At 38.5% G+C, this 13268-nt stretch overlaps 1 protein-coding gene across 13 annotated transcripts in view; it reads left to right on the top strand.

Moving 5' to 3' along the window:
* BRSK2 (BR serine/threonine kinase 2) overlaps nucleotides 1-13268 on the top strand; it is a 454430-nt gene that overhangs the window by 312855 nt on the left and 128307 nt on the right. For all 13 annotated transcript variants that reach the window (XM_087716534.1, XM_087716471.1, XM_087716476.1 and 10 more), the window contains exon 5: nucleotides 8211-8327. In XM_087716534.1, coding sequence (XP_087572660.1) covers nucleotides 8211-8327 — 117 coding nt within the window. The remainder of the gene's footprint in view (nucleotides 1-8210; nucleotides 8328-13268) is intronic.

A 13268-nucleotide genomic window follows, 5' to 3' on the forward strand; every position in this document is an offset into this window, starting at 1 on the left:
TAAAAGTCCATAAATGAGGCAGGATTATTGAATATCATAAGTCATTTGACAGCATCTTAAGTCTTTGAAATAGCCACAGAGAATCAAAGCAGAATACATTTACCAGCACAGAGCTATTCTGAATGATGCATGTGTTGTGACTTACTTTGAAATATCTATCAGCATAGGGACTTAGTAAAAGCTAAGGCCCATTTTGGAAAATATTTGAATTTACTTAAAATGAGATTACATGAGAACAGTGAAGTGGTTAGTGTATGGACCAAAATGTTGGCTACTTACCCATTAGGAAATTACTATGGTACATTTGATCTGGAGCTAATTAAAAGAAATCAGTGCTCATTTTTAGAGCTAAAGTCTTAAGTACGTTCTAGCTATAGTACCGTATAGAATACTTGAGGAATCACAGAGCTAACTTGGTTCCTTTTGCGTTTGTTCTGAAAATAATATAGAAAAGCATTCCATGTCTGGATTTATTAATTTGGATAAGTAGGCCTTCTTGCCATCTAGTGGTCATCTGTTCTTGCAGCCATGGGTATATAAGATACACTAGCACAGGGGTCAGCAACCTTAAACACTCAAAGAGCCATTTGGATCCATTTCCCACAGAAAAGAAAATACCGGGAGCCACAAAACCTACCAGGGATCAAAAAGCTCAATAAATTGCATGCCGGCAGGTGTTGCATATTGGCGGCTGTGACACATATTTTGAGTGACAAGAAGCCACAGAAGAGGGATGAAAGAGTCATATGTGGCTCCAGGGCCGCTGACCTCTGAACTAGCAGTACATTGAAAAAGTATTAAAGGTCTGTGGAGAATCATAAATGCAGAGCCCCAATTTTATACTTTGTTTTTAAAGCAGTTTCCAAATGAAAAAAAGTAAAATCCATCCAGCACGAGAAACCTGGAAAGAAAAGAATTAAGAGAATCATTTGTGAAATCACCAAACAAGAATGAGGTTGGGCTAATTGATTCTGTGTAGGTTTTTTTTTTTCCTTTTGGGTTTTAGAATGCTAACGTTAACAACTGAAAGTAAGATTAGTGGGGGGGGAAAACAAATGCCAAATCTTATTAGGCTTCAGTAATAATAAATAAGCTAATGCTTTTACAAAGGAAGGAGAAGATTGAGAAGAATTTCCCTCTAGTAATGTTTTCATCTTATTTTTGTTTTTGCTATAAGAGGTTATTGGAGAAGTATTTTGAGAAGGCCATTCCGGATTTTGCATGAATATTGATAAATGACAATTACCAGAGTCTCATCCTCTTCCACTGCCTGAGGCTATGTCTGCTGAGCTATGCAAGTTGCATACATAGTAATTTTGTACAAGGGTTTTGTATGTGGGGGCAACGAATGAGAGCTTTATTTGCATCTTTCCCATTAAAAGGAAAGACATTATTGAAAAGCTGTAGGCCAGGCTGCTATAGCAATTCCTTATAACAAAAATAAGGAATTACAAATCAATTTATTACTCTGTAAATTGTAAGTTCTAGGGTACTCTCTGTTTACACACATGAATTTTGGGGAATAAACCTCAGACAGTCTCAAATTATCAAACAATACTTAGAAACACTGTGATTGCTATTGTACCAATCTGTTAATGCACATGCAATCCAAATCACATGACTTTTTTTTTCTTTTTCTCGAATCTCAATATTCTGCAGAAATGTGTACATTGACTTCAGGATGGTTTATCCTTTTTGGACTAGGCCAAAGAATCCATTTTTTCTATGTTGGACAAGCAGAGATTTTGAACGGTGATGGGCCCCCAGATAATAGAGATATGTTTCTATTGTTGTGGCCTACCAGCGGCCAGCCGAGCTGGCAGCAGATTGGAGAGGAGCATAGGCCAGTCCTGGAGTCTGAAGAAGGCTCTGATGAGGGCACTGTGTCAGAGGCAGAGATGGAATGGTCTGACAGTTATCAGCTGCCTTCAGAGTCAGACATCAGTGAGGCAGATGAATAGCTGGAGCCTATTCCCAGTGTGCGCATGCACAGAGTTGCCAGACAAAGAGAACAGCTAAGGAACAAGGGCCGACTTGGCAATAAGGCCTCCCATAGGGAATAAAGGAGGAGTGAAAGGGGAGTGGAGTTTGCAGAAGACAATTAGTTCGCTTAATTGGTTCGTGACTCTCAGAAGCTCCTTGCCAAGTTTTGAAGATATCGGCCTGGCAGCTCTCCAAGCCAGATAAGGTCTGTGACTGTAAATCTCCCTTGAAAGACTTTGCTGGATGTGAATGAGAGGAATTCACAGTAGCTTAATAAAAAGGTTTTTGTCAGGACAAGGAGTCTGCATCGTGGTTTGTGGAAGCCTAGGTCAGAACATTCATAGAAGTTAGTAAGATGGCAGTTAAGTGGAAGAGATGGGAGACGGACACACTTTGTTGAAAGCAGAATGGAAGGAAACGTGAGGAAGAGATGAATGCTGGAGTTTTGTAACAAAAAGCCTACAGAAAGTTTAAATTATTGCTATATTTATTTATAAATATATTATAAATATATTGCCGTCTACCTGCTCATGGTGACTCTAGGCGGCTTACAAGGATATAAAAACACCATATAAAAGAAATTAAAAAATACAAAGAAAATTAAAAAATAATAACACCCCCATCCCAGGGACAGCACATATTCATACTAGCCATTTAATTAACTCCATCCATTAATTCCATCTCTCTCTGGATTCCCCAGGAGAGAGAAAGAAAGGCTGAGGGGCATGGTGTATTAGAAATAAGAGCTGCCTGGGAGTTGTTCAACATTTATTTATCAATAAAGCAATTATTGGGTAAGATCAAAATAGATTCGTGTTCCATTTGGACCTGACTTCTAGCTGCTAAAGACTACCTGGGGTAGATTCATGAGCGCAGTAGTTAAAATGCAGCATTGCAGGCTACGACTGATGACTGCTGGCTGACTACAGTTTGGCAGTTCGAATCTCACCAGGCTCAAGGTTGACTCAACCTTCCATGCTTCCCAGATCAGTAAAATGAGGATCCAGATTGTTGGGACAATACACTGACTGTGTAAACCGCTTAGAGAGGGCTGTAAAGTAGTATATAAGTCTAAGTGCTATTGCTATTGCTGTTCTCGTTCCCTTCCACCTTCTTTCTTATACTTTTCCTCCACACAGACTAAATATGTATCATATATACATATACATAAATATCCTTTGAAATCCATGCTTCATTTTGAATTTATAAAGTATTCCTTAATTTGGTATTTATGGAAGTGGCACGCACATTATTAACTGCACTCTAGATAAAGCTGAAATAAGCTTTTTTATGTGTGTTATGCTTCACTTTTCCTTTTCAATCTTCTTTCTTGGCATGTACACTCTGCATGAAGCATTTTGGCTTCTTGTTCACTAAAGTTGCTGCCTTATTTAATCATGTTTCCAGCCAATATGGAGAAGGGCTCTGGAGTATTTCAGCCTGTAGAACATTAAAAGGGCATTATGTCCTCCATTCACCTGCAGAGTAAGGTGACACTGATCATGTAAAACATAGAATCAGAGGGATCAGCTGGAAATGAACCAAATAAAGTTCATTTTCCATGCATTGCTCCATTATGTTTCTGCTTTCTTTGGTATAAGATGAGGTTTGGGAGGATTGCGTTTTAATTAGATTATCCAAGCTGCTGGACTTTTAGAAATTGTAGCTTATAGCCACTGTACTGCATGTCTCTCTGCTGACAGCTCAGATGTTCAGTAATGGGGGATGGAAAGCATTAAATATTCTATCAAGCTGAACTTATAACATTACAGATAAACAAATACCCTAGATACCTGCATTACACACCCAAATTGTGCTTTCTGCTGTGATAACATCTGGAAATTAGTATATTGCAATCTTAGCCTTCAGGAAATTGTTCCCGTGTCCTCTGTTTTAGTATTATATCAGTGCAAAACTTTAAACGCACAAAATTGGCATTTAAAGTGAGAGTCACCCATTTGTTCTTATAGTCTCCATTACCTATTCTCCTGCTTCTCCAGTAAAGTGTTAATTCATCTTCCTCCTCATTTTTCCAAATATAATTTGTAGTTCACAAAGAAATAATAAGGAGTAAATCAGTGGTGGGTTCCGGATCCCATTGCAAACAGTACCATTGCAACGGGGCCCGGTGTCCTCCACATGAATGCGTGCAGTGCGCGCATGTGTCTTACTGTCCAGTGAAGCCTCTGCGAACCTCTGTGATGCTCCAGCTCGGTGGAGCATCGTGCAGGTGCTGTACGCACTATGTGCATGCGCAGAAGCGCCAAAGAGTTCAAAGACAGGTATGGAGCGTGGGCAGGTGGGTGGGCCTCTGGAGCATTGTACTGGAACGGCACCCAGTGCTCCGGGCAGGCACCGATACACCTGTACTGAGGCGTACCGCCTGCAACCCACCACTGGAGTAAATATAGAAGATGCTTATATATAAAGAGACAGAACTGCTTTCTAAGCAGATGTAATTCTGTCATGTCAGCAGGAAGACTCAAACAAGGACTCATAGGGAATGTCTTACAGAGTGACAAATAGGGTTTCTTTGTTAGGATAGAATTGAGCTATATTCTGAATAAAATATGCCACTTCTGAATAAACCATCCCTCGTTCCAGCCATGTTGGATAACTTCCACATAATCTGCATCCTTACTTTTAAAAGAAGATTTTGAAGACCATGATAGAGCATCAGTTGCAGGGTATCAATCAGAGGTGGGTTCCTACCGTTTTGGCTGAAGCAATAGTAACTTGGTCCCAGCGACCCAGGCCTGCCACACCCCTGAACTGGTTCTCTCAGTGGCGCCATATGTGCCTCCATCTTGGTTTTGCCTTCTGAGCATGCACAGAGCAATTTTTGTTGCACTGCGCTTGCGTGCGCAGTGCATGCACACGCAGGAGGGGCGGGTCCCTGAGCAAACCGGCAGTAGTGGCAGCTGGAACCCACCCCTGGTATCTATTGCAAGTAAATTATCTGTTTCATAGTGAGCTATGGAAATAATATTTTTTTGCTCTTGTGCATGAGTTTTGTCAAGATCTGGCTGGAGTGTATCTCTCCTAGATCTTATAGAACACTTAACGGTGTTCCATACCATCAACCTCCTGAACTAACTGCAAGTTACTGGTTGGTTCCTCTGTTTTGCAATGGCTCTACTTCTTCCTAAGCAAATAGTTCCAAACAGTAATAATGGGGGATCAAGAGTCTCTCAGTGATCTATCTGGAAATTTCAACTGGTATAGAATGGTTGCCTGAATGCAGGCAGATACTGTAAGAGTTGCTTAAGCACTGATAGCTACATTATGAGCACAACAGACTCCAGATGGCTCAACTCCCTACTACCTTTGGAACTACTTTCTCCAGGCAGAATCTACCTGTCTTTGTGTTCAATCAAGGTGAGTATGCTGTGGATATCCCCTCCCATAGGTTAAACAGTTGCAGCTGGGAGGTAGGCTTTCTCAGTAGTCAACCCATCCTTATGGGGGGGGGGGGAAATTCCCTCAGAAATTAGTATTCATGAAAGTAGTGAAAAGTATTTGAGGGTTACATTGCTGACTTCTGGACCATGTTTTATCAGATATATTTAGTCTGTAATTTTAATATTTAATGCTTAAATCTATTTAATTTTAAGTATTCAAATTTTATCTGATATTTCATTTGCTTACTGTGCTATTTGAGTAGTCTGTTGTGAAGACTGTCAATTGTCCAGAGTCAATTTAAGAGTCTTTTAAACAGGATGGGATATGAATCATTTAATAAATAGAGAAACCAAACTAGGAGAATTAGAGCAAACCAATAATATCTAGATTGTTCCAAAGTTGCGAAGGGATGGTACACCGAACAGTCCTTCTACAAAAACAAACTTTGGAACAAAAGTACCATTCATGATTAATTTTAAATTACAATTTAGTGTTTACTATCTCGTTTCAATGATTACTGAATACACAAATACTGTGGGAAAGGGGGCAGGAATCATTCTTCAGTAGGGAGCAGTAATGAGCAGTGGTGGCTAGTGGTTAGAACGCAGTATTGCAGGCTAATTCTGCTGACTGCCAGCAGTTCGATTCTCACCGGCGCAAGGTTGACTCAGCCTTCTCTCCTTCTGAGGTCAATAAAATGAGGACCCAGATTGTTGGGGGCAATGCTGACTCTGTAAACTGCTTGGGGGGAGTTATGAAGTGGTATATAAGTCTAAGCACTGTTGCTATTGCAGAGGGAGGGCACCATCTTTTTTAGCTTCTCCTTTTTAATTAATAGAAAGAGGACCTAACTAACCTGGGTTGTTGACCCAGGACAGATAGTTTATGTAGAACAAGATAAACAGAGATAAAATATTTAGTCTGGAGTTTTTCAACTTCTCATTTATTTATTTTGTTCAGATTCAGACTGCCAAATCAAAAAGCTTGATATATTCAGTCAACTTTTATGAAATAGCCAAATTACAAATTCTTCCCAATATTTAAGCCATAACAAATTTGAGACTGATTCCATTAAAAGCTAATTATTATTCCAAACAAACAAAGGAGCAAAGGGAGAAAGATAATTCTTTTTAAAAAATTGTTGGTCACTTACTTCCATTAGACACTTTTTCCATCAATAAGAGCAATTATTTCTTCAAAATCACAAGTTAGAACTATTAATATATTCACTCAGTTTAAAAGTGGGGTGACTTCTCTATTTTTTCAAAATGGACAAATGTAAATATAATTGCTTCTTTTGAAATTAAATGATCTGTGTTCTGCGGGGGTGCAGATAACTAACAATGTGAACTGGTCTCTCCTTAGTGAAGCGTGCTAACCAGTGTCTTCATTTCCCGCATTGGATGAGGAGAGCACATCCCTCTCCTTCTGTCCTGGCCACTTTTTACGATTGAGCATGTTTTAACAAACTTCATCACTGTTTGGTTTGGTGGTAGCAGGGCCTCAGATAGAAAGTCCATACAGAGAGTGGTAAGGACAGCCAAGAATATTATAGGAATCTTGCTTCCTGTTATTCAGGATACTGCTTATAAGTGCTATGTCTTTAGAGCTCAAAGTTTTGTTAGAGATCCCCCTCACCCACTTCACCGTATGTTTCTGTTGCTCCCCTCTGGGAGGAGGTTTTGAAGTATTTCTAGCTGGACTACCAGAATCTGTAACAACTTTGTTCTCTTTGCCATCAGTCTGGTAAACTCTCAAGATTCATTTTTCTCGCCATGTACATGTATACATCTGAACAAGATTGTGTTGTTTATCTTTGTCATATAATATATGTGTAATATATATAATATTATTGTAATACTGTTCTGACCCCCTCCTCCATCCAGTAACGAAAGCCGAGACAAGCTCAACTAGAATGTACTTTAATTAGCAAGACCAGAATCTCGGTGGCTGAAAGCCAAGCAAAACAACAGATAAGGACCTTGGCAGCAAGTCCGACAAACCTTGGCAGCAATTCAGACAAACCTTGGCAGCAATCCAGCCTGCCAAGGTAGTTACGTTCTCTTTAATCAAAGCGTTGACTTCTGCAAGAGGGGCATGTCACAAGCAGTCTTTTTTATAGTCTGGAGAGGAGCCTCATGACCACCAGCTGAGCACAATTACCTCCTGTAATTGCGTAATTGTTCTTGATGCCGAGTAGCTCTTCGATTGCATGCATCCAGGAACAACTCACTGCTGGTTTCTGGATCACTCTCCCTTGTCTCCTCCCCACTGGTCCAAGGCTCAGGTGCCACCTGGTGGCCAACTAGTCTCTCTGCGCCCTGCTCAGAGTCAGAACCCTGTCCCGGGTCCTCCACATCGTCCAAGGCCGACTCATAGGGCCCCTTGGTGTCGGAGTCTGGTGGCAGCTCCAACGGCTCCTGCTGGGCCACAACAAATACTATGTTTATATTTTATATAATTATTAATATAATTATATAAAATATTATAATATATATATACATATATGTATATAATATGATAGATAGATAGAAGGATATAGATAGATAGATAGATAGATAGATAGATAGATAGATAGATAGATGATAGGCATAATTTTGTATTTATTTATTTTGTCATGTTTATGTAGTATATATTGGAGATGGTAACCCTTTGACAACTGTATGCAACGAAATTTCATTTTAATGTATGCTGATTAGTATACATTCAAAATGTCAATAAACTATTATTCTATTCTATTCTATTCTATTCTATTCTTCTACTTTACTGTATGCAAAGAGAAGCAACTGCTTTGAATTAACACCTTTTTGCTCCCTTGTTCACAGCCACAGGGATTTAAAACCAGAAAATCTACTACTGGATGAAAAGAACAATATCCGAATAGCAGACTTTGGGATGGCATCATTGCAAGTTGGGGACAGTTTACTTGAAACAAGCTGTGGGTAAGTTGTATTAAGAACTTAAATCAATAAGCTAGAATGATGTCCCAAAATCATGAGGCCACAAAGCATTTAGCCAATCAATTGTAGAATAACTACACGTTGCGAAGTAACAAAAAGAGCCACAATGTATTTTTTTTCCAAGAAGTCTCTGATTGACCAAGAGAGGAAACCATATTCTGAACCAGTCAATAGATCTGTAGCATGATCCAACAAGAAATTGTAATGAGCACATTAGCTCTTCAGGACTTTTTATTCCTCCTAAGGGAGAGTTAGTCCTTGACTCACAACCTTTCATTCAATAACCATTCAAAGTTACCACAGTGCTGAATGAAGGAGGACTTACAATGTGTGTTCTTCCATTGTAGCTTCTCTGCTGTCATGTAATTTTAATTATTTAACATATTTATATAATCACCGTCTTTTAACCAAATCTGGGTATTTCCAAAAGGAAAGCTAAAATGGCATAACTAAACAGATGATTCATTTATTTAAAACATTTATATAGCTGCTCATCCTTTACTTTTTTTTCCAGCAAGGAGAGTATAATGTAGTCTGATACTGTATAGTGTGGGATGGGATGGGGTGGGACAGGATGGAATGGCATGGGACAGGACAAATATCATAAAAGTTTTCTTTTTAAGTAAACCTTTCCTTTTTTATATTTAAAGATATAGTATGTGCTGTGATATGATCACCCTAACACTAACTTTTAAAAACATGCAGTTTAGCTCTTGAAAACATCCCCCTAAAATACCTACACTTGGAAAGTGGAACTGTTAAATATGCTATTAAAATGTCCCCAGATTTAAAAATAATAATGTTTTTCTAAGTGTTTAGACTAGAGATTCAGTGGCAGGTTTCTATTCAATGGTGTTTGGTTTTTCTATTTATGGAACCTTCTATATGCTGCCACCACCTACTGGAGAGAATAAATAACAACATTAGTGATTGCTATATTCCTGTAGGTTTAAGAAGCATTTACCAAAGAAAAATATTTTTATGTGCCACAAATTTGGGGAATCTGAGAGATGTCAGTAAAATATATCAGCTCATTAAAAGTTATCTTGACTTGAGATGAGTTATAAGTGTCAATATATAAAACATATTTTCATTACTGATGTTCAATTTATTTTTCTTAGCTGCACATTCTTAAATTGGAAGAAAGTTTGTGAAACAGAAATGGAGTGCGGAATCTGGGACTTGGATTTGTAGAATACTGCTAACTAATGCACATTTGAATGGCCCCTTCATTAGGGAAGCTATTTAAGCTTTTTCTTTCCATCATTTATTATATGTAACATGACAAAGAAAAGCTGACATTGTCTGAATCACATTTCTCAATTTTGTCAGGAAGCAATTTCTGTGATCATGCCCCCTGTTATGTGCCTTCAAAAAGGATTTAATGTATTTACTGTGCAAATAATTCAAAATTACCAATGGGTATGTGTGATTACTAAGAAGAAAAGATATTAGCAATTGGCTTTTATTATTTTTGTTAGATGAGGTGGAAGGGATCTTAGTTGATCAGTAATTGATGGTAGTTTAAAGCAGTGTTTCTCAACCTGAGCAACTTTAAGACTGGACTTTAAGTCTGGACTTCAACTCCCAGAATTCACCAGCTACCCCATGGAATTATGCGAGTTAAAGTTCACACATCTTAAAGTTCCAAGGTTGAAAAACACTGACTTAGAGAATAAGGCACAGTTATGATGGGAGCAGTAAGGGAGACAGAATGGCCAATGACTTTGGATGTGTTCTATTACAAGGTCTCAATTCATAAAAAGTAGAAATATGTTTCCGTTAACAACCTCTGCATATTGATATTGAACTTTAAAAAATTAAAAGACCACAAAGAAAACTGACTTTCATTTATGCTGTATTACAAAGCCTTCAAGTATCCTTGAGGCCATGAAGAGAATTAATATTAGAAAAGGGTCCTTCAGATCATGCATGTCCTTCACATTAGAACATGGGCAAAATGTAGTCCTCAGAGTCCCTTCAAAGCATATCCTTGAAATTTAGTTACAAACTGATAAAAAGCAGCAGCATGGTATTCTGCTTTAGGTAGGGTGACATTAAAACCCCAAGTAAAATAAATGGGTTAAGCCTCTTTTAGCTTTAAACCCTCTTCTCAGCAGGATTTAACAGGGCTTGAAAATTGCCCTTCCACTTCATCTGCTGATATGATTGCATCATCACATCTCCCGCAATCCTCAGTTACTGAAAAAGAAAGATGAAAAAAGAACACTTGAAACTGCGATGGAGTTGCTCCCCAGTCTTTAGAGTGTGTAAAGACATGGGATTCGTAAACTATAGAGCAGCATTTCTCAACCTGGGCAACTTTAAAATACGTGGACTTCAAGTCCCAGAATTCCCCAGCCATCTCCATGGGATTCTGGGAGTTGAAGTCCACATATGCTAAAGTTGCCAAGATGGAGAAACGCTGCTATGGAGCTCCCTCACGATCAGAATTTCCTTTACGGTATAAATAATATAGAAGCAATTGGTCTCTCAGGTTGGTTGGAAATAATGGGGGAAATGGATGATTTACAAGACTGTAAGCGGACTACTTTTCTTCTGCTCAAAGACCCCTTTGGTTCAGCAGTCCAGTACAATTAATCAAATTGCTGGTGAGGGGAAGGAAAATTTACTTGTATTTATCCTGCTTCTAATATCCCACTGTTTTTTGGTGCTCTGAATTAATTTGATAGGTGTTTAGAAACCAAGCTTTTGCTAGCATTTTGAAAACCTTTACTCTCTTTCCTCTGCAACCTGCTAACCAAAGAATGGGAATCTTTCCCTCTTTTATTCTTATTTTTTTCCATGTTTGTTTATTTTGTTGCAATTACTTTGTTGAAAGCCGCCCAGAATATTTGAGTGTCAGGAGGAGGCATACAAATTTAATAAATTATTATTTTGAGAGCTGTAATCTAAGTCTATCCATGGGTTATTAAATGAGAGGAAAGCTCTCTTGAACATCTGGGCACAGAATAATTCTTCCAAGCCATATTTCATACTCGATCAGCTATAAGTTAATGTCCTTTTTCAATATCCCCACTTCAAAAATTATATTATCTGTCCTCCTTATTTATGGGGGAATTCCCTTTTTCAATTTTAGATTATCTTGTACGTTTGCAGAGAAATACTTAGCAGTTAATACAGTAGCTGGCATGTCAGCCCTCCTAAATCTCAGACAGTGAATAGGCAGTGCTGGAATTCAGCTGTTAGTGCCTGGAGCAGAAACAAAGGCTCATGTTGCTCTCTTCAAGTGCACTAATAAAGAAATCAGTGGAACAGAAGAGAAATGTGTGTCATAAACAAAACAGCAACTTTGCAAACCCTCGTTTGCAGATCCACGTTAAGTGCAATCATTGGGCCTCTGTGTGAGCTATTACACTGCTTCATTAATTCTCTTGGCACGTGGCCCAGCATGATTGACATTGAGACCTTCTGCTAGGCCTAGTAAGAGAGGAGGAATATGCGATGCCATGCTATAAAACTGCAATGACTTATTTGGAGTGGGATCCTTTTCATCCAAGGTCTGAAAAGTAAATTACTGTTGGAGTATGTCATATCATTTTGACTTTATCTGCAAATTGTTATTCTTTATGCCTGCCTCTTTAACAGACACTATTAATTCATTTCCATTCCTGGGTACAGTTCTGAAATTTCCATTAAATTGATTTATCACAGTTATTTACCAGCTACAGGACATTAGTAACAAGCTTACTGAAGGATGTATTTCCTGGTTATCAACATTAACTGACCTAGATTTTCCATTGTTTATATGGAGAGATTTTTAACATCCGATATGTATAATCTTTCCGCTAAATGTTCTCTGCTATCTTCTTATGACTTAATGTTATTAGAAATTCAATTTACTTTTTGTCAAGGTAATGCCCTGCTCTTGATCTGTGCTAAAGATATGTCCACAGGTATTACTGCTACTTTCACTGAAATTCAGTCTAACCACTATATTAATTTTACTCTTCGAGGTAAATTCAGTCCCCCCTCCTTTTTTTTTTTTTTTTTTTTGAATTTGCAGAAGGCTAAAAGCAGGCAAGTTCAGAAAATGTCAATGATCTAAACTGCAATAATTTCTTTGTCACTTTTTCGTAGTAGTGTAACTTTACCAGAATCATTGGTGACAGTGATAATAATTAATATTTCAGCTTTTCAAATAGCATTAGTGCTGCTAGCTCCAATAATAGAATAGCTCAGAATAGAAATTTCCACACCTTTAAAAAAAATAATTACATTATTTAGAATTTACATGGCTGTCTTCCTTATATATAGTTACTCCTAGATGGCTCACAATAATATTAAATAAAAGCAGAATTAATAAAATAAACCAAACCCACAACAATGACATATATCCCAAGCAAATCATCGCAACATCTGATTGACTTCCCTCTGCTGGGCTCACTTTTATCTTAGCTGAATTCCTGGATGAAGAGCCAGATCTTAAGAGACCTCTACAAAGCTAATATATGCAGAGTTGTGTAAAATTCATACACAGATTTGCAAACTGAACCCAAATTAAAGAAAATATATTTTTATGGCAATCAGGAATCTTTCAAATATGCTGTCTGTTAATACTCTATTGTATTAGAACATGGGTGTCAAATTCGATCACGTCTTTGCCTTTGCAGGGCCAGGGTTAGTGGTAGGTACCAATGTTCCCTCTAAGCTGCACGCCTGCGCAGCCGCACACATAACATGAAAACACCACGCAGCAGTTTCCAACTGCTGCGCGGTGATTTTCAATGTCATGCTTCCCGTTAGATGAGAGGCCACTCTCCACTCCCGGCGCTAACTTTCACGCTCCTGGGCCTTCTTTGCATAACAGCTGGAGTCCCTGCCGATTCTGCTCCAAGCTGCGGAGCACCCAGGCTGATTTCTGTCACAGAAGTTATACCTCTCCACTCTCGGGGCGGAGGC

Source organism: Thamnophis sirtalis, unplaced genomic scaffold, assembly GCF_051295495.1.
Source record: "Thamnophis sirtalis isolate CommonGarterSnake01/CBP01778 unplaced genomic scaffold, rThaSir2_p1.2 scaffold_1, whole genome shotgun sequence".
Classification (NCBI taxonomy): Eukaryota; Metazoa; Chordata; class Lepidosauria; order Squamata; family Natricidae; genus Thamnophis; species Thamnophis sirtalis.